General features: G+C 44.3%; 1 protein-coding gene across 1 annotated transcript in view; it reads left to right on the top strand.

Moving 5' to 3' along the window:
* The first annotated feature begins 132 nt into the window (after positions 1-132).
* MED4 (mediator complex subunit 4) overlaps positions 133-23,246 on the top strand; it is a 129,223-nt gene continuing 106,109 nt past the window's right edge. The window contains exons 1-2 of the mRNA XM_078657331.1: positions 133-269; positions 13,277-13,343. Of these exons, the coding sequence (XP_078513457.1) occupies positions 181-269; positions 13,277-13,343 (156 nt within the window). The 5' untranslated portion in view covers positions 133-180. The remainder of the gene's footprint in view (positions 270-13,276; positions 13,344-23,246) is intronic.

The following is a 23,246-nucleotide window of genomic DNA, read 5'->3' as shown; positions in this document are numbered from 1 at the left end:
TCAAGCCGTTCTCAGTCTTCGAAAAATAATTCACTCCAAGATGGCGTTATTGAATCAGGACGATTTGCAGTTGGGTCTATATTTTTTACTGTCCGTCTTCTTTGTCTAGTTGTCCCAATTCAAGTCCTCTTTCTTCTTCAATGACGGCGACAGAGGGAGCTGTAGAAACACAAAACAGCCATGGCTGCTGTGGTGCCCGGTGTACCAGAGAAGGGCGGAACGAAGGAGAGGCTATTGTCCACGCTGGATGATCTGGAGGTGCTATGCCGGTGAGCGACAACTGTTTCAGGTTCAGAGATACATTTGTGGCTCCCCTTCTAAGCTAGCAGTTCCGTTGTCGGCCATAAGGTGCACTCACAGCAAAGCAGGCTTTACAGGCGAACATGCTTTAATGTCGTTTGCCAGTGCTTACTACACTAATGTTTACGCATGTAGGGAAATAATTACAAAACTTCGTATAATGTTTGATGTAGTTGACCAGTGATTTACAGTTTTTACCTTTATTGTTTGTTCACAGCAGCTTCGGTGCTCATATTGGTTTCTCTGAATGTAGATAATAGCACTTGTATTTAAACACTAATACGGTATGCTGTCACGTATTTTCCCTTCCATGTACGACGTGAAACTTTTATCCAGTTGTCCTTCTTTTGATCCTTTGTGTAAGTTATGTGGTCTCTGGCTGCCAAATTTATTCACCCTCTGTTCGCTTATGGGGTCAGTCGTTTAGGGCTAAATGGTTCGGCAAAATGAGATCACATTATAAGAAACGTAAGCCATTTCCACAACGTCCTATTCTTAAAGCGTACCTTTAGGCCCTCTCAGTATTCCTTTCCCACCACTCAGCGATGGCGTCCATGGCGAGCAGCTTATACTGTGAAACGGTTTCTAGTACTTTGCGTCGGTGGCTCACATCACCTCCGTTTCCTGATCCATAGGTTGACTGCAGTCACAGTACCCTGTTAGCAAACTATCCACAAATCTGTTGTCCAGTGCAGACTCACCTATCGTCGCGGTGCATTATCCAAGCATGGTTCACTGTAATTGCCTAGGTTGGGCACTCTAGTGGTATAGATCTATTAACATCCTTAAGGTCAAATGGGCTTCGGACAATTAAAACTCTTCCCTCTGGAGGAAGTAAGATTTTCCTCCAGTGTTTTATCATGCACTATTAATTGATGACCACAGGGATTTGTGTCTTTTAAAGCCATGTGTAAGGTGCCAAAGCTACTCTCAAAGCTGAAGAGGATGTGTTAATCCTGACAAGATTCAGAGTTGTCAAGTTCTCACATGGCATATGTGTAGCATTTTTGCATTTGGCACTTTGAGTGACCCTATCACAAAATTAGCAAATCGCTTACCATTATTTTCAGAAATGAATTGCTTTTGTTGTTTAATTCCTGAGTTATGGGAGGCTGATGGCCTAGGACAGGTCTGATAGTAGCAGGAGCTCAGCAAGGGGGGCTTATTTTGTTGAGACACATTTTCGTGGACATTACTGGAATGATAAAACCCTGACAAGGGGCGTGGGGAGCAGGCTGGGGATACGGACAACCTCTAACGGAGCTTGTGTCCCACTCTATAGTCATTGGAGTTTGTGCCAGACAAGTGGTTTGAAGTCTAGTTTTTATGCATCAGTTCTGACACTTCTCTTGTGGTTCTACTTTTAAAAATAGAACCCCCTTGTGAGGAAAGTGGAGGGGTTGACAATCCCTTTTTTCTTCACCGTCTGTCTTTTTTTGACTTGGAATGAGTGATACCGTGATCCCTAGGAGTCTTCTGTCAACACACTAAACACCAGGGATTTACCACTAATTGACATGGAGTCAGGTTGCCCTTATCTCCTTGTCTATAATCATCCAATTTTTAGTTCTCGCCTAGGCAGTACTTGCGCTGTCTTTTAGAACATGCTGTATTCAGGATGTGGGCATGAAGCTCCGCCCAACTTTTTAATTGGCTCCTGTCATGGTCCTTTGTAAATGGTGGCTTTTCCTTGGTCAATAGGCTTAGTAGTCCCTCCTTAGTTCTACCTTTTCTCTTGTAACCTTCCATGAGGACACCCCTTGTTACATGTGTTGTTACGCATTATGTTTTAAGTGCAGCCTTGGAGCACTATTTTATTAAATGTCTTTCTCCTGCCTGCTTTTGCAGGCTTGACACGCTCTCCCGCAACATGTATTTTTTTTATGTAGCTAGTGCGGCACACCTGGGCTAGAATAATGGCAGTAGCACCTTTCTTTTGTTATTTGCGGTGCTGAACTCTGCCGCATGTCTTTTTTTCAGTTTATTTACTTTTGTTACAATGGCAGCACCCATGCTTAAAACATCTTAAGCTAAAGCGCGGGTGCCGCAATAGCTTCAAAAGTAAAGTAATAGATTTTTTTTTTTTCTATTTCTTTACTTTTGAAGCAATCCCAGCACTCCCGCTTTAGCTTAAGATGCTTAAAGCGCAAGTGCAGTGATTGCTCTGCAATGCAATAGCTCTCGCATTACTGAAAGTTTGGGCTATTGGTGTAGTATTATTATCAGCAACGCCAATAACTCAAATTTACAGTAATGCGAGACCTGTTGCATTGCAAATGCACCTCCGGCTGCAACAAAAAAAACGCATCAGTGGAGTTACTTTGTAGGTGCATTACATCCGCAAAAGTGAAAATTAAATAATCCGTTTGAAAAAATCTTGTCCTCCTCTTATGTCAGTTATTGCTTAAGGGGTTCATTAAGAAAAATGCAGCCTATGTTAGAAAATTGCTACACAAAATTGCAACCATTAGCATTTGATTGGAAGATTCAGCAAAATTAAACACCACTACAACTGGAAAATATTTGTTTTTGAGAAAAATTATTGCTCTATTTAGTTTGTCATTAATGCTGTAACGTAACTGACTTAATAAATGCTAATCGTTGTGAGTGCTGGGCAATGCCATATCATATTCTACATGGTTGTTTTACTTTTACCACCATGAGACTGGTTTCCTCAGATTTTTCTATTGGTGTTCGTTTTATGAGAGCAAGGCACTTTTCCTGCAACACCACTACTTCCTCAAGATCCCTCTTAGTCTGCCAAGTATAGCACATGCTGCTGGCGATTGCCTGTGTAGAATCTGACACCCATGTTGATCACCCAAGCGCGAGCTGTTCTCTTTTAGTTTGAAGTCTCATTGAAGATCTACCATTGGAATATTAAGTCTCCATTCGTAGATGTAAAGTCCGTTTTTACTATTGTGATAATGTCTATTACGATCAAAGTGGGAAAAAGTCAAACTCCTGAAACACTACATGCTCTGAAAGAGCAACAAAGGAGTCACAAATATCAGGTTCTATTAACGAATGCCAACCATTAAGCAGTTGCAATGCAATCTGTCTTGAATTTATGAAAGTTAGAGCTATTGGTGTAGTAAATTACATTGTTTTTACTTATGTTTTTTTGTTTGCAGTTGAATGATCATATTTGCATAACTCTATTGCCATTCGTATGACCTCGCAGTTCTGGAGGACCAGAAAATGGAAAATAGGTTACAAAGGAGGGGAGGTGAAAAATAAATTACTCCAATTTAAAAAGGAATAAAAAAAAATAGGTAAAGAGTTGCTGGAAAGGGTCAGGGATAATGCGTGATACCAGAGCAGGATATGTGTGTCAGAGACTGTGCGAAAGCGGGTTTAGATAGAGTGTGGGTGAGTGACGGGGATAAAGGGATTGTTAGAGAAGAATAGGGCAGGTTAAAGGGATTAGGAGAGGGGGTGGGAAACAGAGGGCGGTTGCCAGTTTGTGAGGATGGGACTAGAGCAGAATGGACGAAATAGAGCTGGGGGAGCTGGTGCATAGAGGGAGAGGAGAGGGAGGAGTTGTTTGGGGTTAGTCAGCATTCGTACATCAGTTGAAAGCTCTGAACTGATGGCTGCCTAATTATGGGTATGGAACTGTCACGAAAATTTCAGAGGTACCCAAAAGGGCAGGAGTGTTGTTATGAACTATACTCCAGGTTTTAGTTAAGAAAATACTTTTTTAAAACACGAACTCAGGATAAAACTTCTCAAATGTGGTCTATTAAAAACACTGCATGTGTTTTTAATTCACAAGGTATGTAATGTAATTCAGATAAACCAAGTCCATCGTTAATCAGATGGATCCTAATAAAAATAAAAGCCATTCCCCGTTCTCAGTCACGATACTAGATGAAAATACGTGTTGCATCAATGGGCAGAATGCTGACAATGCGAATATTCTCCCCCAGTCAAAAGATTTGGGTTAAATCCATTGTTCCTTTGCCCACTACGCCACCCCAGTTTGGACCCAGCCATATACAAATCAGTCTTGACCCTGTGACCCATGGGAACAGTCCAGATCGAACTGCCAGGCCAGGTCCTCCCTGGACCCGAAAGAAGCATCGTGGGACCGGTTTCAGGGTATGTCACCCTTCTTCAGTCAGGCTAGCTCGAATCCAGTGAGCAAAGGGATCCACGTCTGGGCATACCAATCCCCCTTTGGGTAAAATGTGATACAGCAAACAAATGATGGACGCAATGCTGACTATGCAAACATTCTCCCCCAATCAAAAGATCTGGGTTAAGTCCATTGTTCTTTTGCCCGCTACGCCACCCCAGTTTGGACCCAGCTATATGCAAATCAGTGTTGACCCTGTGCCTCATGGGAACAGTTCAGACCGAACTGCCTGGCTAGGTCCTTCCTGGACCAGAAACAAGCATCCTGGGACCGGTTTCAGGGTATGTCACCCTTCTTCAGCCGGGCCAGCTTGAATCCAGTAGCACAGTGAGCAAGGGACCCACATCTGGGCATAGCCATCCCACTTTGGGCGAAAAGTGTTACAGCAAACAAATAATGGACGGTCTTGCCTTTGGGACCTTAGTTATGCAGCACAATATCCTTGGTGCAACAACATCAACTGTTGTATGGCTAAACACTTATAAGGTCCCAAAGGTGAGACCTATTGGCTATGCCAATGCTTGTTATTTGTATCCTAAGGTGCCATATGTGGCCACATTTTGCTTTGGGCTTTGGAGATTCCATTTCTCTTTTGTATGATTCGCACGCCTTCATCCTTTGCTAGTACACAAACCCCTTGTTCGCCTCTACAGGTAAGAGATGACAACAATGATTGAAGTTCCTAATAGGTCCAGCAGCGAGCAGCAAAGGCTTAAGCACACCACTATTGTCCAGGCGCTAGACACAGACTGGTAAAGTTAATATCAGTGCCGGCGCCGGGTCTCCAAACCGGTCCTGGAGGGCCGGATCCATGCCAGATTTTGTGCATATCCCCATTTAGATACATGTAGTTATTTTAAAAATCTGGCATGGATCCGGCCCTCCAGGACCGGTTTGGAGAACCTTTAAAGTATACACTACATATGGAACTATAACGCTGTATCTAACTCGCTGAGCTGCACACTTTTTCTCACCCACTCACTCACGCGTCATTCAATATTTAATAACCCCAGAAATTTCACTCTGCCAAAAGTTACATAGTGTTACAGCCCTAAAAAATACCAATAACATTTTTAATTTAGCATTTCATGGCGCATGCCTGCCATTTCTGAGGACTTTAAATAATAGGTGTTTCGATTACCCAAAATAATGGCACTGAAAAGCGCCTCATTTGTCGGGGGACGGGCATTTAAAGAAATATCTGAATGTAATAAGCAGGCAGGTTCACATCTGCACTTTTCAAGCATTCGTGCTTGTGGCAGCATCCACCTTGCCGGAGCGAGTAGCGGCGCGCATGGGCCATCGGTTTGTAATTAACGTGGCCGTGCCGCTAAATGCAGTAGACGTCTGCCTATGAGTGGTATTGGACTTATCTGCATCATTTGACAACTCCCTTCTTGCAAAACAGGGATGGGGGGCCATATCCTGAAATGGTTCTGCTCCTTCATAAAATCAAGATCAGAGTTTGTAACGAGCATTGGCAAAGCCAATAATTCTCGCCTATGCAAGATCTATTGGCTTTGTCCATTTTTAGGTCGAGCCTAGCGGCAGCGGGCATGCCCTGCTCACTCTGCGAGGCATGCTGTAATAGAGTATGTAGTGTAAGCTGCCGCCCACTCTCCGCCCATATTTGTCTTTGGCTTCTGTCATTGTACTTCTCAAATGCTGGCTTCTGATTCATAGAAAGGCTTGTTAGTCCCTCCTTGGTACCGCCTTGTCTCCTTTAGTTACCACCCATAACGACTGGACCTTTTACTTGGCTTGCTACAGGGTCTGCCTTATAAGTGGGTGAGCACTATTTTATTTATTGACACTTGGTACAAAGTCGGCTGCTTATTTTGTATCTGTAAGCTGAGCGTGTGCCCGCTTTAGGGACACATCGCTCGGTTGCATTTTTTTTTCTTCACTTCACTACGGAGCGCGGCGCCCTCTTAAGGGACGCCGCGCTCAGTTGCATTTTTGTTTTAGTACTTTAATAATGAGCGCAGCGACCATAAAGCGGGTGCGTGCTCTTTTTAAAAAAAAAATTGACTTTCATAATAAGCATGGCGTCCGTTTCAGGGGCACCTCGCTGAACCTGGAGCAGCATCAGCTTATTTGCTGCCCACTCCCTCCCCTCAGCCAGTACGTGCTCGCCTCCTCTTTTGGCACCCCCCCCCCCCTCTCTCGTATGGGGGACTGGAGATTAGCTGCAATCTAAGAGAGTGAAAATAAGCCTTTGCAATAGAAAGGATCTCGCATTGACGCGAGATTGAGCTATTGGCATTGTAAATGAAATTACTTTTTATTTATGTTTAGGTTTTTAAAGCATAAATAAAAGGCATTGTCGTTTACAATGCCAATAGCTGAAACTCGCGTACATGCGAGACCTGTATGCATTGCAAATGCATGTTTATTTTAGCTATATTGTACAACCGCATGGCTGCTGTGCAGTACGGTTCAAAGTAAAAAAAATGCTTATATGGTGTCGCATGGCACAGCCTGTCAATATATTGTATGTGGTGGCTTTTCGATTTAAAATCTTTATTTGACGCAATCATTATGGCCGTAAAAGTACATGGGGAAAAAAACCTGTATACAATAAATAACGAAACTTGTAAAATCAGAATACAGTACAAGATAAAAAAATAATACAATAAAAAAAAAACAGCCACGCCCACTAGCTGGTAAAATATAATGCTTTTCATAAGTCGAATCGCACCATGTTTATAGAGTGCTATGCTGAGGCATATAAAGGGTGTCCCCAATGTAAATAGATATTGCAAAGCAGCATTATGGTCCCTAATATTCTGTGCATGGAAAATCGGTTGTAAGTAATATTTCCATAAATAAAGTGCTGTGTGCTTTGTTTGGAGATTGCATCGCATGCCTAACCGCACCCAAGTAAGAATAAAATGATGCTGGGTATTGGTAACTCAAGACAGGTATTGTAATTGCATTTAAATAGCGCTTAGTATCTTTATGAATATCAAAGCGCTTTTCGAAGAGTACCACGATACTCCGAAACCCAAACAGGACAAAGGGAAGGTATGGTTAATATTCCTCCTGAGAAATGTAGGAGGCAGCCATAGATTTCTTTGATTCCAGAAGGACTCTTTTATTCATATCTAGAGTGAAAAAATGACGCCTTTATAACGCTCGTCAAAAACAAACGTACTATTTGGGTCATGCGGTACAGGCAAGTTAAACAATGATTTAAACGTTTCATTATTGTGAGAGAGCCAGAGAATATTGAAAGTGTACTCTAGTATTAAAAAGTCTAGATTAATAGATTTGGTAAAACGTGTTTCAGCTTTTGCCCAGATAGTGCCAAAGTAGTATAGGCTTCAGCAAGATGGAATCTTCCAGGTAGGATAGCCCAACTTCCTTATGGACAGTAAGAGCTGGTACGAAAGTCGGGGTACACAGCACACACCTAAGAAAGGGTTACTCCTCGACCTGGAGGGGGATATTGGGTGTATAACCCCCTAGTCCTTCTTCAAACATGGCAATCGACAGAGCTCTTGCCTGTCTATAAAGTAATAATTTCATTAGCTGGGCTGCCGCCAAGTTTGTGGGACAACCTGAAGAATTTGCATACTTTCGAACAGGCATTTTGTATCTGTTGAGACCATGAGCCATTATTGGAGAATGGAATTCCCAGATAACAAAAATAATTCACTCTCTTAATTGGAACACCCCCGATATGAAAGGTCCTACGCTTCTTTTTCCTGCAGACCATCATATATGTTTTTGATTTGTTAATCTTCATTTTCCTGGCCTCCATATAATCACTAAAACAGTCCATCAGTCTCTGTAGGCCGACAGGGATCCTTGACAATAGTACAGTGTCGTTGGCGTACAATAACACAAGGACCGAACAACTGGCGACTGTGGGCGCATCGACCCACAGAGCCTGAAGGACACCATCAACCCCATTAGTAAAAACAAAAAAGGTGCCAGAACGCAACCCTGTCTAATTCCCCTCTTGGCTTTAAATGAAGAGGCACATTCCCATTCAGGCCATTACAGACCTTTGCAGACAAGTTCTCAAACAACCGTGAAAAGAAAGGTATGATATTCCCTCGGGCACCAAGAGAAGGTAAGGTAGACCAGAGAATCGATGGTCCACCACAGCAAAGGCACTGCTAAGATTGTCTAAACAAAGCTAGCAAGACTCTGACATGGCTTTGGTGTATTTCCTGATGAGTAAATTGAGATTCACACATTGCTCCACTATCCGGCCCCCTCCCATATCTATACTGGGCCTCCAAAAAATAGTTATCCATTGCCCACTCCTCTAATCACTGTTGAAGGGTTCATGCCCTCAGCAGCTACATTTAAAACTCTAGTCAAAATGGGTCCCCATAGATCTCTTGTCGCTCTGAAGCCATTGACACCATCTGGGCAGGGTGCCTTACTCCCGGCCCTATGTTCAAGAGCAAGGAGAACCTCCTCCAAAGTGATAGCCAGGGTACAACAACATAAGTGGTTCACACTTTTATCCACAGTTGATAGAGCAATATCCTTGAGAATCCAAAATGTACAAAAAATGATTAACCGACATTTGTTGTTGAACGAATGAGGTAAATTTGGGTACTTTGTCGCTTTTAAAAAAATGGGGTATTGGCTGTGCTTCAAAACCGGGTGACATTGATCATCTCTGCTACCTGCACCAAATATGAGCAGGCTTTCTCCCCTTAGCAAATCTTTTCTGGAAGCCTGTGCCAGATTGTAGTTCTTTCTTAATTGCTTAATGACTGAATAGTCCCTAGGGGAGCTATGCAAGGCAGTCCCTAGAAGTTTGGATGCATGAGTACACTGATGATCAAACCAACCATTGCTCTTTTTAATTCTTGGTCCGAATGATCATGGAAGTAGTGCATTAAGGGACATGATCTTATTACAGAAGGCATACAGCAACTACCTTAATACACAGACCGTAATTAAACTCCAGTGAGTTTCTAGATAATCACTTCTGCAGCACACAGTGAGGATCTACCCCAGTCCATTTCATACATACACCATTGGGAATAACTGGGGTAATGTTGGTAACACGAGGTTTCTGTAGGGCTTTCTGCCTGAAAAAGCATAGATGCACCTAGTGGGTTGTGATCATTCATAGAGGTTGGAATAACTAAAATTGCGAACTAGGTCACTGGCAGTAGAAGATATCTGGACATCAGTGATGGTTTGGGCATCTATATCCATAATAGGGGATTTGATCATTGCTCTTCTTTCCAATGGTAGAGGGCCATACTTACAAATTAGGGAGTTAAATGATTTCGCTTAAACATTGTGTGGGAAGTGTGATATTCCTTCATCCACTACATCAGTTTGACTGCACACACATATCTTACTGGGAGAGGGCATTTTTTAATGTTGAAATTGCCAGCCCAAAAAATGAAATAATTGGTATAAATTGGCCGTAAAAATGCTTCCAAACCTACATCAAGGGCTAGGACTGTAGGATGAATCAAACAAGTTATTCTAGAAATTGACCACCACCAGATCAGATCCACCCGTAAAAGATGACCATAAAAATTGAAAATAAGGAGAAACAGAAGCTGACCCTCTGATAATGTCTGGTAGCAAATTCAGTACTAGATTCTGAAGACCTCCTTTAGCCCACCCTGCTGCGGACGGTATAGCTGCTGTAAAAAGGAAGAAAAACATTTCTATATGATCCACAGCCAAGTTTCCCGCAGAGAAATTATGTCTGATGCTGAAATAACATCAATCCTATCTGGGGAACTTATTTTGCTTTGAAGCCCAAAAATTTTCCGTGAGGTGACGGATCCCTTTTATAATCGAAATGTTTTTATTTTAAAGATAATACCGGAGAGCTAAGTAAACCTACATTGGTGTGCTTGGATGACAACATAGATTTAGTAAGAACAGAGCAGCAGATACAGCTATAGGCATTGGGTTGGGCATAGAGGCAAAATAGCCTGGTTGGTCAGAATGTCAACGTGGGTAGGAAGGGAGAGATTCCTCAATAGTATGAAGTCAGCCTTTGTCCTGCAAAGTGCTCCAAGCCTGAAACCTATTGGACAAGGTGATATATGGTGGACAGTCAGCGGATAATGACTGGTTATATAAAGGTCATTAAACTCTATTGGGGCTATATGCAGGTGTCAATAGAAATAGCTCAGAGAGAGGAGATCTGTATTCCTATCGGATGGTATGAGGAATGAAAATCTGGACAGCAACTCTCCAGCAAACCTGGGTTGTTGGAAGTTTTTTTTTTTGTTGAAAACTTGTATATTCAATTTTCAAGTCCATACAGAAATAGACAGTGCAGCATAGTGTCTTCAAGCAATTACACACTATAGACGTGGTAGGTACAGAAGTAGGAACTACCAGGTGAAAACAGACAAATAGGGGGACACACATCCAAAAGCCCAAGCATCCATCTATTTACTCGTGTTCGTGAGGGAGTTATGTATAAGTCTAGGTCAGTTATGTTTCAGAAGTGGTCCCACTGGTTGTGGAGGGAGTAGGTGAGCGCACGGGCAAAAACAGCAGTTGCTCAATCAATCCAGCCTCAGTCAGGGATCACTGAGGCCGCGCTTCCTCCTTCTAGTGTGGCCAAACCTAATCTGCTACCCAGAACTGTGTCATGCCTGCCCAATGTATCTAGCATGTTACCCCAGCTCTCTAGGTCCCATTTTACGTGTTCGTTAGTGCGTACATTCTAGAGTCGTCACTCTTCTGCAGTCACCCACTCCAAAAAGTCAGCCCTCCATTTGGTCAGTTGTGGGGTTAGGGCTGGCCCAGTATATGGCAATGCGTCATCATGCTACCGCTAGGCCCAACTGGGTGAACCTGTTCTCCCCTTTTCGGAAAGAGGCAACAACCCTAATAGACCATGTTTGTGGTCCACTAGCACTTTCATCACTCTGCACACTTCCTGTTGTATCCCACCCCAAAATGTCTGCAACTGCATATATTCCCATGCAATATGCCCCAAATCTGCTGGGGTATCACTGCATCTAGTACAGCTCGCCGAACGTGTCGGATAAACCCTGTACAAGTGATTTGGAGTCAGATATGCCCTGTAGAGAATATAAAAGTGCACTAACTTAAATCTGGCGTTGCTAGCTAATTTCTGCACCAGTGCCTGAGCTCTAAGCCATTATCCATCTGTAAGCAGGAACTCCGACTCTCTATCGCAAGCGGCCCCCTTCAGTGCTGTATTCGTCTGCCTATCGTTCTTTAAGGCTGTATCAGTCACACGTCTGAGGTAATCCGTCCGGGACAGATCTCAGAGCACAAAAGGAACTCCCTGCTATTTCATTTTGTTCAGCAGCAGCAAAGGTGCCAAATTACTTTTCGCCCATGGCGCTATCCTGCAAAGGCCGACTCTGTTGCCCTGTCATTGTATAGTATGGTATCTCCTGTCTGGGACGACTACATCAATCAATCAGGATTTATAAAGTGTGGCAAATCACCAATGAGGGTCTCTAGGCGCTTGAGTTGATCCCTCAGCATCTGGACCACTCTGTTAAGGCCTATGGCGGTTGTTATACAAAGGGGATCTTGCTCCAAAAACGCTCTGGTGGCCAGCTAACTGTCCAAATTCTCCACTCTGGCCCCCTAGACCTCTGTCCATTGTATTTGGTCACCTCACCCGTGCTGGAGTAGCCAAACTATTTTCAAAAGTTTACAAGGTTTTGGTGACCAGTGCTTGTTTGCAGTTGTATTTAAAAGTTTTAATATCTTATAAAATCGGTGTCTCCGGAATCCTGTGTTGAATTTTGCTCATCAAGGTCTCTAAACATTAATAAAAATATACTCTATTTTTATAAATTGGTGTCCTCTTTCTTTCATGTGATTTGATTTTCTAATTTCGTTGTTTGGTGCCGTTAAATGCTTCACACATACTTTTGCTAAGCCTAACTGCTCGCTGCCACAGCTACCAAGGGTTGAGCTTGAGGTTAAGTAAACAAGTCTGACTGGACCCAAGACGGTATCTGAAAGTGTACTGCTTGACAGGGCCCTCCACCCCTATCGTATAGTACACCCACAACCTCACAGCCAACTCCACATAATAGGTGGAAATAGAAAGATGAGGAATAAAGCAAGACTATTACTAGAAATCCATAATACAAAAAGATCCAAAACACTGAAGCTACCCTTTTTACCATTCAGCGCTGTACTATGGAACCATCTGCCAGATAACTTCAGCCTCAATCCCATGAACATTCTCGCTTTTCAGAAAATAAACCTGCGATCTCGAATTTATCCTAAAGGCTATCATTGACTTCTGCTGGTGGTTATTATTACATTCTATAAGTTCCTAATTTCTTACAACGTATTGATTCATTCTCTATTAAATGTTTCTTAGCAATCTAGCTTAGTCCATGTTATAACAACAACAAAGTAAAATATTGTGTGTCATTCTGAACGTAGAAAATAGCTCCCACCTTGAATTGGTGATTCATTTATCAACCTTGAATGGTTGAGAAGCTGAGTTGGTCCACCCATGATACAAAGCCATTGCCTGCCCATTTGTGTTTCGGCACTCAGCCCATTTAGCTTTTACACCAGCTTTGGAGTTCTGTATTGCTCGTGGTAGCAAGAGAAAGTGGCTTCTCTCTACCTTATTTACATACGATCCAACAACTTGTTGCCAGTGAGAGAGTATTAGGGATCCAAAAGATTGGGGGGACTTTTAGGGGTGGGTGGGGCTAGACAAATGTGGGGATTCTTTGGAAAAATGACATTTGGATCAAAGTACTAATGTGCATTTGTACTAAGGCTCCAGACATTTTATTTGTTTTCTGAACAGGTTTTTGGCTAGTATTGGTTCAAATGACTTTATTAATGAATAACATGGACATTGTCTTTTAGAGAGCTGATTGAGATGTTGGCGCTTTCCAGAAACCAGAAATTACCACAGTCTGGGGAGGAGAACCAGGTACTTTTGTAATGTACATACGAAAGCGATGGACCACGGTTTCTTTTTGTTTAGCGTTGCTTGTTCTTACATTTATGATGCAAATGAAAGCTAGCGTTAGTTTATTAATAGAATGTTTAGAACGTTAGGCGTTAATTGTGAAATGCTTGTATCAGCCACTTTTAGCACAACCATACTTTCAAGAAAAGAGGTGTTACCCCAAGATGTATCTGTGAAAGATTCACACTCTGTTTTTATTTATACACCGCATGAGACTTCCCACCCATGTTGGAGAGAGAGGGTTTTATTCTTGTGTATTTAACCCATTTGTTAGCCAGCAGTCAAAATATAAATTGGATGATCCAGCAGTCAAAACTGTTACTTGGATGAGAAGGTGCTTAGTAGCTCTGTTTGTTTTAGATCAAGAGGTTGATTTCTGCTAGCATCTAAAAAGACTAGAGTTAAGTATTAATTGCTGTTGCCTTGGTAAAATGAACAGTTGTAAAGGGAGGCGACATACAACTATTGCCTTCTGAATGGTACTTTGTCAAATGTCTTGTAGTGTCCTCCTAGAGTTGGTGAAAATGGATGTTGGAACAAAAATAGGAGTAGCTTGGATGGATAGATGAATCTGTGAATTACATTGTGTGGCAGGCACAGACTTGAGGGTGAGAGCGTATTTGTACTGTTAATGAAGATGGTGAGTATTCTGCTGAGTATTCTACTTATTAAAACAAGCGGTTTCCATCCAGTAATTCTTTGACCACCACAAGTGCACCCTCTTGGTCAGTCTGAGTGAGGTGTGGTATAAACTCCTACTCTGATCATAGGTGTTCTAAAACAGTTGCCCCTCAATTTATTGTGCATCTCAGAGTCTTCTAGCTTAGACAAGTGAGTTTTATGTATACAGTGTCCTGCCCACACCTATGCAGGTAGGAATTAATTGTATATCTCTTGCTTGGGTTGCCCACTCCTCATATTCCAGGTTAATATTTTATATTTGTCACAGAGTCTTTCATTGCATACCTCTTACATGGTGGTAGGATTTTGGCCACATAAAATGGAGTGTCTGTCATGGTGCCCGAACACCAGAGTTAACGATCTATTAGCACATTTGTAACAGTGCCCACCAGATGCTGTCTTTTGCGCGTACACAGTTTTAGCCATATAGCCTTAGCACAACTAACAAATCCCACAAACAATTTTGAACTCTCCCATTGGGAGTCTCAAAGGGCTAGGGCTAGAACTCCCATCGCACAAGAATGAAGAAAGTAAACTTATGAAAGTACAAAAGCCTATGTGCTACATTTGGGGCCCAGGTGTATGGTGGGCTAGCTCCAAAACAAGTGTATTCCCTCTTGCAGCCAAATATGTTGTGGCATCCTATGATCCATCTTACCAACTCCTAGCTCGGATGTGCATGCACAAATATTAATGGGTGGTCTGCAGTCTTGGACGTGTGTCCTGGGCCCACTGATTATCTTGCAGAGCCATGGACAGCAACAAGGAATGTTAAAGTGGCTCCGCTTTTACCTGGGGTGCCAATCTCCCTGCAAGTGCTGTATTATGTGCTTGGAATCCATTTGAGTAACCTGTGTTAACTACGGTAAAGGTTCCTTACCCCTGCCCTCTTTTCTTGGCTAGACCTGCACTGGTATTATCTGTGTCTGATCTATCTTTCTGAATATTGTAGTTGATGCTTCTTCATTGAGCCAGATCTGCTAATGTCTTTTATTGTCCAGTGCAGGACTGCTCCACAGGTGACTTTTGCCTTTTTCTCAAATTGTATGCCACGCCATTTCTTTCATGCTGAAGAACCTTGGCGGCCTGGAACGTGTAGCCCACTGTTCCTCGCATTGCTGAGCCCAGGTCCTTGCAGCCATCGAGTCGATTAAGAAGTCGACATCCTTCCATTTATAATCTTTTGTTTCATTGAAAAGAGCTGCATATCTTTTAACCTGAGGGACCTGAAATCATGTTTGACATTGTAAACTGCTGCTTTAAAATCTGGAAACAGTAGAATATTGTTGTTTTCAATACCATATGGAGGATGTGGTGTTGTCCATCTTGGAGCCAGTTGTCTCCCTCACTGTAGTTAGGCAGATGGCGCATTACTGGGTGGCAGGGTGCGCCGGGCCTAGGCCGAGCTGCCAAAATACTGTGGTCTCTCTACTGTAAGGAACTTCTGGCCACAACCTGTGTTGAGGTACCCAAGGTAAATGTTCTTGCTGGGTCACTCAATATTTTAAGGGAGACTTATGATTTGCATGTTACTTTGGGAGCATCCCTCAGCATTTTGTACCCTGTATTTCAGGAATTCTACTTCCTCAAGGAGTTCCGCCATGCGTTCTTGGAAGTTCTGTCACTGAACAATACATTGTGGCCAAAGTGGATTCAATTTGTCATTCTGTCCAGCAGTATAGCCCGGTCTGCCTGTAGCTGGCTCAGATCTAGAGCCACTGTGTCAGTTTTATGTTCCAATGCCTCCTGGGTGCCGCATATGGTAACAGAATAATATCCAACTTAACTGACCACGACGGACCCTCCCCATTGGCAGACTGACATGCCTCAGAGGTCTGAGTGTCTGTGTGCAATACTTGTTTAGTTAGGTAGGTACTTGCTCCTAGCCATCACTGCACCTCTTATCCATGACAAACCAGTGTATGTGGAGGTTTTGTTAGGGAGGGGAAGCAGCAGTATGAAACTCCACATGGGTGCGTTGGGCAACCAGTCGCACATTTATAATTTTGTTTACATGCTCAGGTACCCACTGCCAGTCTGTCCTATTGCAAAAAATAAAAAGTTTGCACAATATATTTTAGCACTAAGACTTAGCAGTGGTGTTTGAAAGCCTTTTGCTGATTAGCAAAAGCTGTTTCTTCTTTCCCGTTGTTGTTGGTTGTTCACACCCTCAGTCCCTCTCCACTTTCCCAGGACTTTGCTTACCCCACCCCTTCGTGTGTTGTTACTTGCAGTTGTTGCTTCTCCCGTTCCTTCCCCTTGTTGCCACCCACCATCAACCCCTCTGACATGTTGTTGCTTGCCTCGTCCCACCCGCACCTCCCCTGCCACAAAAAATTCTTTGACAAGGCCAAATGGATTTTCCATATGAGAGATATTTTTCTTTATCAATGTGATTTTTGTTTTAGCTGTTATACAGAATGATGTTATGTTTTTTGTTTTTTGTTGTTTTTAAAGGTCGATTGACTTCTATGTTTTCATAGCTGCCCACTCTGCTAAATCTTTATACCATTGGTATATCACAAACACTTCCCCAGGGGCCGCAAACTATGGTCTGTGGTGTGCTCAAGGGCTGCATTAATAGCGGCACAGTGTGAGTAGGGCTTTGTGGGGATGGGGGGGGGGGTTTAAGGTGTGCATAGGGGAAGTGAATCACATACATGGTGTGGTCAGTGAGTCATAGAGGGACGTATGGAAAGAAACCCTCAAAATAACACCAAGTTAAGTACCATGTCTCTAGAAGAGTCATAGATTTGAAAATACTGTGCTATTATGTATCTGAATTTCTATCTCTACCTCACCTTGGGGTAAGACTTTTTGCTTGCTGTCGCTACCATGGGAGAGATAAGTGTAAAAGGAAGTAACTTGATGATTGAATTTAACTGCAATAGTACTGCACAACGTGAAACCAGAAAACCTATGGTCAATCCCGGCTTATCCACTTGACCCAATTGTTTGATTCTAGGCAATTGCCTAATTTCACTTTGCCTCCTTTTTCTTCATTATTTCTTATAAGATCACCTTCAAATACACGAATTCAGGATATATGCTTTGTTTGATTTAATAAACTATATTGTCCATGTATAATAACAACCCTGAACACCCAGAGAAGAGGGTACCGCGTGGCAACTGACTTGTCCCTTAGTTCACTATTGACGTTGTCAGGGTGTGAGGAGGCATGAATATTTCTACACTCGTTTTTAAAAATAATCTATTTTAAATAAAATACTTCTGAATGCACTTATCATTCTGATGTACTAAGGTGTAACGCTTCTGCATGTTAATGAAATACTCTTTTGTAATTTTGAAAATACTATTTCTTATTTTTACACTTTGATTGTAAGATATAATAAAAAATGGTGTTCCTAAATTGAGGTTTGCAGGACACCTTATTTGCTTCTTTACTTTTAATTCAGTTAGCTTGTGAATAAACACTTTCCCTTTAATTTAACATATATTTTTTTAATATTCAGTGCTTTCTGAAGTAAACTGCAACCCTGTGACCTCAATTACTTGAGCTGGGGACCGTATGTGAAGGTCAGGAAAGACTCACTTTGAGTACCACAGCCTTATTTTCTCATTGTATCATGTAGACTTGAAACAGAATGTCTAGCTCATCTGAGGAGTGTTGGTATTCTATATGAAGCTTTAGGACACGCTCCTGCCAAGTACCACACATCAGGTGCTAGACTAACGCATTTTTGTGTGGTGTCCTTAGAACTGCACTAAAATGTTAGTCCTGCATTATAGCACCCCAGGCCCACCCCACAAGGTGTGCTTAACTGGACTTGCATTTCATCAGCAAGCCGTAAGAAGTGCACTGTGCTGTCTCTCAAAATACATCTTGTCGACAGCTGTGTAGCTATAAGGTGCTGTGTACCAGGTGGTCAATCGCAGCTGTGGCATTAACAAATACAATACGGAGGTCCCGGCAGTGCTCTCAGACTGATCCGGGGGGGGGGGGGCCGTACTTTGACTGTTGTGACCACTGCCATCTGTGCAAGAAGTGCGTCTGAGTGGCTCCGAAGCGGCGGTTGACAGCTTTAGTATTTCCTTGCTGTGTCCAACAAAATGAGTGGTACCTCATTCTGTCCACATGTTTTGAAAGTTCTGCCTATCTTCTCCAATACTTCAGCAGCCAGGGCCCACCAGGCAATACATCACTGCTGCTCAGGGCGCTATGGGGCTTGGGAAGTACGCAACATTTTACCTGCCCTCTTGCCATGTGTCTTGGGGGTCAGAGAGGAACAGATTTGCGTACGGCTACAGTCTAGGTGAGCGCTGCGTCACTGTCTTTAAAGGTTCGGACCAGCCTGTGACTGTCCATGACTGGCGGCTGCTAAGGTGACAATCAGCTCAGACCATGAATTGTACTGAGCTCCATGAATCTGTCAAGACAGGATTAGCTCCTGCCTATCAGAGTGACACCAATACTAGTGCATCAGCACTGAAACAAAAAATGTAACAAGGCACTACTAGAGACCACTACACTGGACCTGCAGCATTTCCCAGTTAGTAAGTGAATATGTGCCTATCAGTCAGAGCTACCAACTTTAATACTGGAGAACCAGGTTAGAGTCTCTGCTTCGCGCTCAACACTCTGTGTCTCTGGGCAAAATACTTAATCTACTTGTGCCTAAAATCTAAAAATGAATGCATACTTTAAAAAAAAATATTTTTTGGGTATTTTATAATCATACATGATGACATAGAATCGATATGAAATGTCATACAATTCAAATGAAACACGTCATTCCAAAAATTTCTCACTTGGGCATTGGTTGTCTATTACAACACTATTACTGTGTCACATTTATGTAATAGGTGGCAAGTAATGCATGTATTTAAGACGTTTTCCGATAATCGTCTGATCGCCCCTGTGTATCTCACAAGAGCTCTAATCTAATATGGCCCACCTATTTCTCAAAGTATAGCTGCATTTACTCGTGTAATTTTCATCGTTCTATGGGGCCCACTAACTAATAGGGAGTGCTGTGGGAGTCACCGGCAACTCCATGCAACAAGTATGCCAAAAGATTCACTAATTATCAAATTATATATATATTTTTTTAAAGAACAGCCTCAAACGTTGCTTGCGGGAGCCCATAAATCTGACTATGGCAAGGGTGGGCGAGTTAGTGTCCTCTCTTCTTGGCAGGGACATCTAGCCTATATTAGATGTCGATCAGGCCCCTATACCCATGTACCACTATGTGTATTATTATCATTTATATAGTCATGGGGGATTATAGGGTGATATAGGCTGAGGGGGGGGGGACCTAGATTCAGCACTCCCTGTACCTGGTGTGCCGTTTGCCATGTCTCCCCCTCTCATCTCCCCAGTGTCCTCGCTTCTTACTCTGTGGAGGACCCACTTTCACCATTATCGCTATTAGGGCAACTCGGTGGTTCCCGTTAAACAATGTGTCCCTCCATGTCTCAGCAATTGGGCTCTGGTGCAGCTCCCTCAGTTCCTCCAGTGCTCTACCCTCCGCCTCAGCCCATCTAGACACTTCTTGTGTCCATGTAGTACTGTGGTCCCGTGGCTAATTTCCATGTTAATCGCAATTCGCCTCTTGGCCAGTGCCAAGGACCGATCAATAAAGGTATTCCCCACTGCGCTTAGGCGGTCTAGGATATAGGCCGAGTAGGCATACCTTTGCCAAGTGGTCATGCTCTCGATTTAGCGTATCATTGATCTTGGCTAGTATTGTTACCCAGAAACTTTGTAGGGACGCACAGCTCCAGGTCATATGGAGAAAGTCTGCATCCAGTTGGCCACACCTCGGGCAGCCTCTCGAACCTCTTCCACAGGCTGCCTGAAGGCAGTGGGGGGTCATGTATGTCATTTGTACATAATTGAATTGAAGGTATTTGAGACGGGCGCTACAAGATATCTTCTTGAGAGACTCCAGTACTCTATGCCATTCTGAATCAGTAAGCGCCCAGTTCAGGGAACTTTCCCATCCATCCTTCAATTTGTGCATCATAGACAAGGACGCCTCGCGAAGTGATGCATAAAACCACTTCATTTGGTGCCCTGCTGTACCCAGTGTGATTTAAGGAGTAGAGAACCAAATGCGTTGCTGACTCATCTCTTCCCGTTCCCCACAGTCTCCCGAACGTCCATGCCATCACCTCGTACGAAAGGAACTGGCCGGGGGAGGGGGGGGGAAAGGCCACTCCCCTCCACTAATTCAGCAAAGGGAATTAAACATTTATCTAGGTTGCAATCTCCTGTTGTCTCTAGCCCAGCCTCTGTCCAGGGCGCCAGTTGCTCTGTCACCAAGATTGTTTGCAGGTCACCGTAAGGCAACCATACCCAGCTGTAGCATCGGGGAGTATCTCGGGGTGGTCGGCAATCTTGTCATGCATCTTTTCCAACATTGCAGGGCTGTGGACTGTAACGTCTGGTTATATGGGACTGTTGTGGCTTGGTTGAGCAGTTTCGCCAATAATTGGCGTGGGTGCTGCCCTTGCTCCGGCAGGTAGGTCCCCTCCTGGTGTACCCCCTCCCATCATTGGGCCACCCAGTGTATCTGTGCAGCCAGCTGGTAAAATTCAAAAACAGGCATGCCCAGTCCACCCTCCCTCATTGTGCATTGCAGGGTCTGCAGTGATACTCTGCGTCTACTGCCTGCCCAGATAAGTTCTCGTACCAGCGCATCCAGCTTCCGAAACCACCCTGCTGGCATCAGCACCAGTAAATTAGCAAAGTAGTACAGGAGGCGGGGCATCATGACCATTTTGGTCAGTGACACTCTGGCCATCAGTGGGTGTCGCAGTGAAGTCCAAAAGGCCATGCTAGAGCGCCCTGCCCAAGTTGCCCTCACTCATATCTTCCAGTGAATAAAAAAATCTGGATACCCAAATATTTGGAGGTGCAGTTATATTCCTCGGAAAGCTCCCCCGGTCTAAGGGAGGCCTCGGCCACTCGGAACAGATGTGTTTTATTCTGGTAACCCAGAGACCAACATTTTCCAGAAGTACGAAGGCAGTGCCTGCCCCCTCACTAAAAGTATATCAACAAATCATCTGCATAGAAGGAGATCACGTATGTTCTGCAATTACATGTTGCCTCAAATGTGACCCCCGACGGACGCATACCAGCACCCCCGTGCGTATGCTGGAAAACGTAGTGGCAAAGATCTGCCCTCTCCATCTCCTTTTTAGACTCCCCACATCCACCTGCATGAGGTGCGTCTCCTACAACCGCGCCATCTGTATTCCCCTACGCTTCAAATAACTGTATATTGTCGTGCTTGGACATAGATACCATCCCTCTAATATTCCATGCAAGTACTTTCAGGCCCTGGTACAAAACTGCCCTTTTGGGTAGGTCCGGACTCCCCTCCCACTGGGGTCTCCCTCCCTTTTTAGTCCCTTTAAGGCCTAAAGCAGAGTATTCTCGCACACATGAGGAACATAACAAAGCAAACATATAAGTCCAAACTTACAACTCCCCAGCCCCAGAGCATCCTGGCAACGGCCATCTGTCCAAACTCCAAATGTACTGTAGTGCAAAGCATCGAAGGCCAAAACCAGTCTGTGTGAGCCTTCAAGGGGATCGTGGAATAACAAGGCTGCGTGGAGTTCAGCAAAACTATGAGTCCCTTTTGTGATGCGTGGTAGCGCCGTCCGCACCGACCTAGAGTTATAACCAATCCGGGGTGACCATCTCATTATATAATGTCATCTACCGTGTTCAGGGTCACCTCTGGGAGTTCATGGCTGTTCCTGCATGAGGTATCCGATTCCGAACCATCAGTCCGTTTCATGGATCCCGACCCCACTTCAGATGGGGAGCCACTCTTCTAGGCAATTTCAGCAACCGCCTGTAGTGCTGCAGCTCCCTCTCATTCTGTCTGCGAGGAATTTGGTTTCTTCACCGCGATACGCGCAGATCATCGCCGAGCGCGCCTGCTCCTTATCGCCCGCCGGGGTTTAGGCCCTGGCCTATTCGTCTCTGTTCGGTAGGCCTCTATCCAGCCCCAAGCCATTTTGGGATCGTTGCAGAAGTGGGTCTTATCTACAACAATGTGGAGCCTGGCGGGGAACAAAAGAGAATACTGGATACCCTCCTCTCTGAGAGCGCTATCTTGACCTCCAGGTATGAGGCGTGCTTTCGTTGGACGTCCAGGGTATAGTCGGGGCACATCAAGACCTTAGCATTGTTCTCTAAAAATGGACCATCTGTATGGGCCTTCTACAGGAGGATGTGTCTGTCTCTATAGTGCAGCAGTCTGGCCACCACTGGTTGCGAAGGGTGGCCCTGGATGCCCTTTCCAGTGTGAAGAACTGCGTCAGTGCCCCAAGGGCCACCACTTCCTTGAACCATGGTTCCCGGTACACCACCATGTTTCCATCTTCAAGCCCCTTGGGCGGCCAAGTATCAACACGTTGTTTCGATGACTTCGTCCTTCTCCATTCGGCGCTCCAAGGTCCGGACCCTGTTGGTTAATTCCTCCACCTGCTGCATAAGGGCTTTGTGGGCAGGCGATAGGTCCTCAGGCCCCGATTCCACCACTTTCACCCTTTCATTGAGTTTTTGATGTTCCGCTCGAAGGAGCCCAAGGCCCACTGTTACTGTGCTAATGTCCTGGTAGAACATGGCCTTCATGTCATAAATGGCCTCCAGGATCCTAGACAATTGCAGCTGGATAGGATCCGAGTGGAGCAGGGGCTCCGGGCTGGCCCGCGCCTGTTCTCACTGGTCTTCGTCTTGTTCTGGGATTGCCCCAGCTTGTTTCCCCTGGGGTTTACCCATCTCTGCACCCGCAGCTAAGCACTGTTCGCCCGTGGTCTCCAATCGGCGCTGCTCGTGGCCTCACCCACCAGGTCTGAGGGAATTCACACTTTTGGTCTACCAAACCTACGCTTATGGTCACTAAGGAATTCACCCTCCAGGTGTCGGGGAAGGGCGGGTCAAGGATCCTTAGGAGTTGTTTCTGCCATGTGCTCTGTGCTATTAGCATATAAGTTCAAGAGAATTTCTGTTCCCCTTGGTGTCGTCTCTGCAATTCCCAGCACCGAGGGCACTAGGCCAGTCCTGCAGCTTGCATTTGAGTCCAGTTGCTGGGTTCCACTTTTAACAATTCGGGGGGCACACCCCAATTGGGGGATAGGGTTTCTCTCTTTCCAAGGCCCCAGGGGCCAGGCTACCAATTCTCTCTTGCTGTGGCG

Source organism: Lissotriton helveticus, chromosome 8 (genome assembly GCF_964261635.1).
Source record: "Lissotriton helveticus chromosome 8, aLisHel1.1, whole genome shotgun sequence".
Taxonomy (NCBI): domain Eukaryota; kingdom Metazoa; phylum Chordata; class Amphibia; order Caudata; family Salamandridae; genus Lissotriton; species Lissotriton helveticus.
Note: the sequence above shows the minus strand (reverse complement) of the source record. Positions and strands in the feature narration are given on the sequence as shown.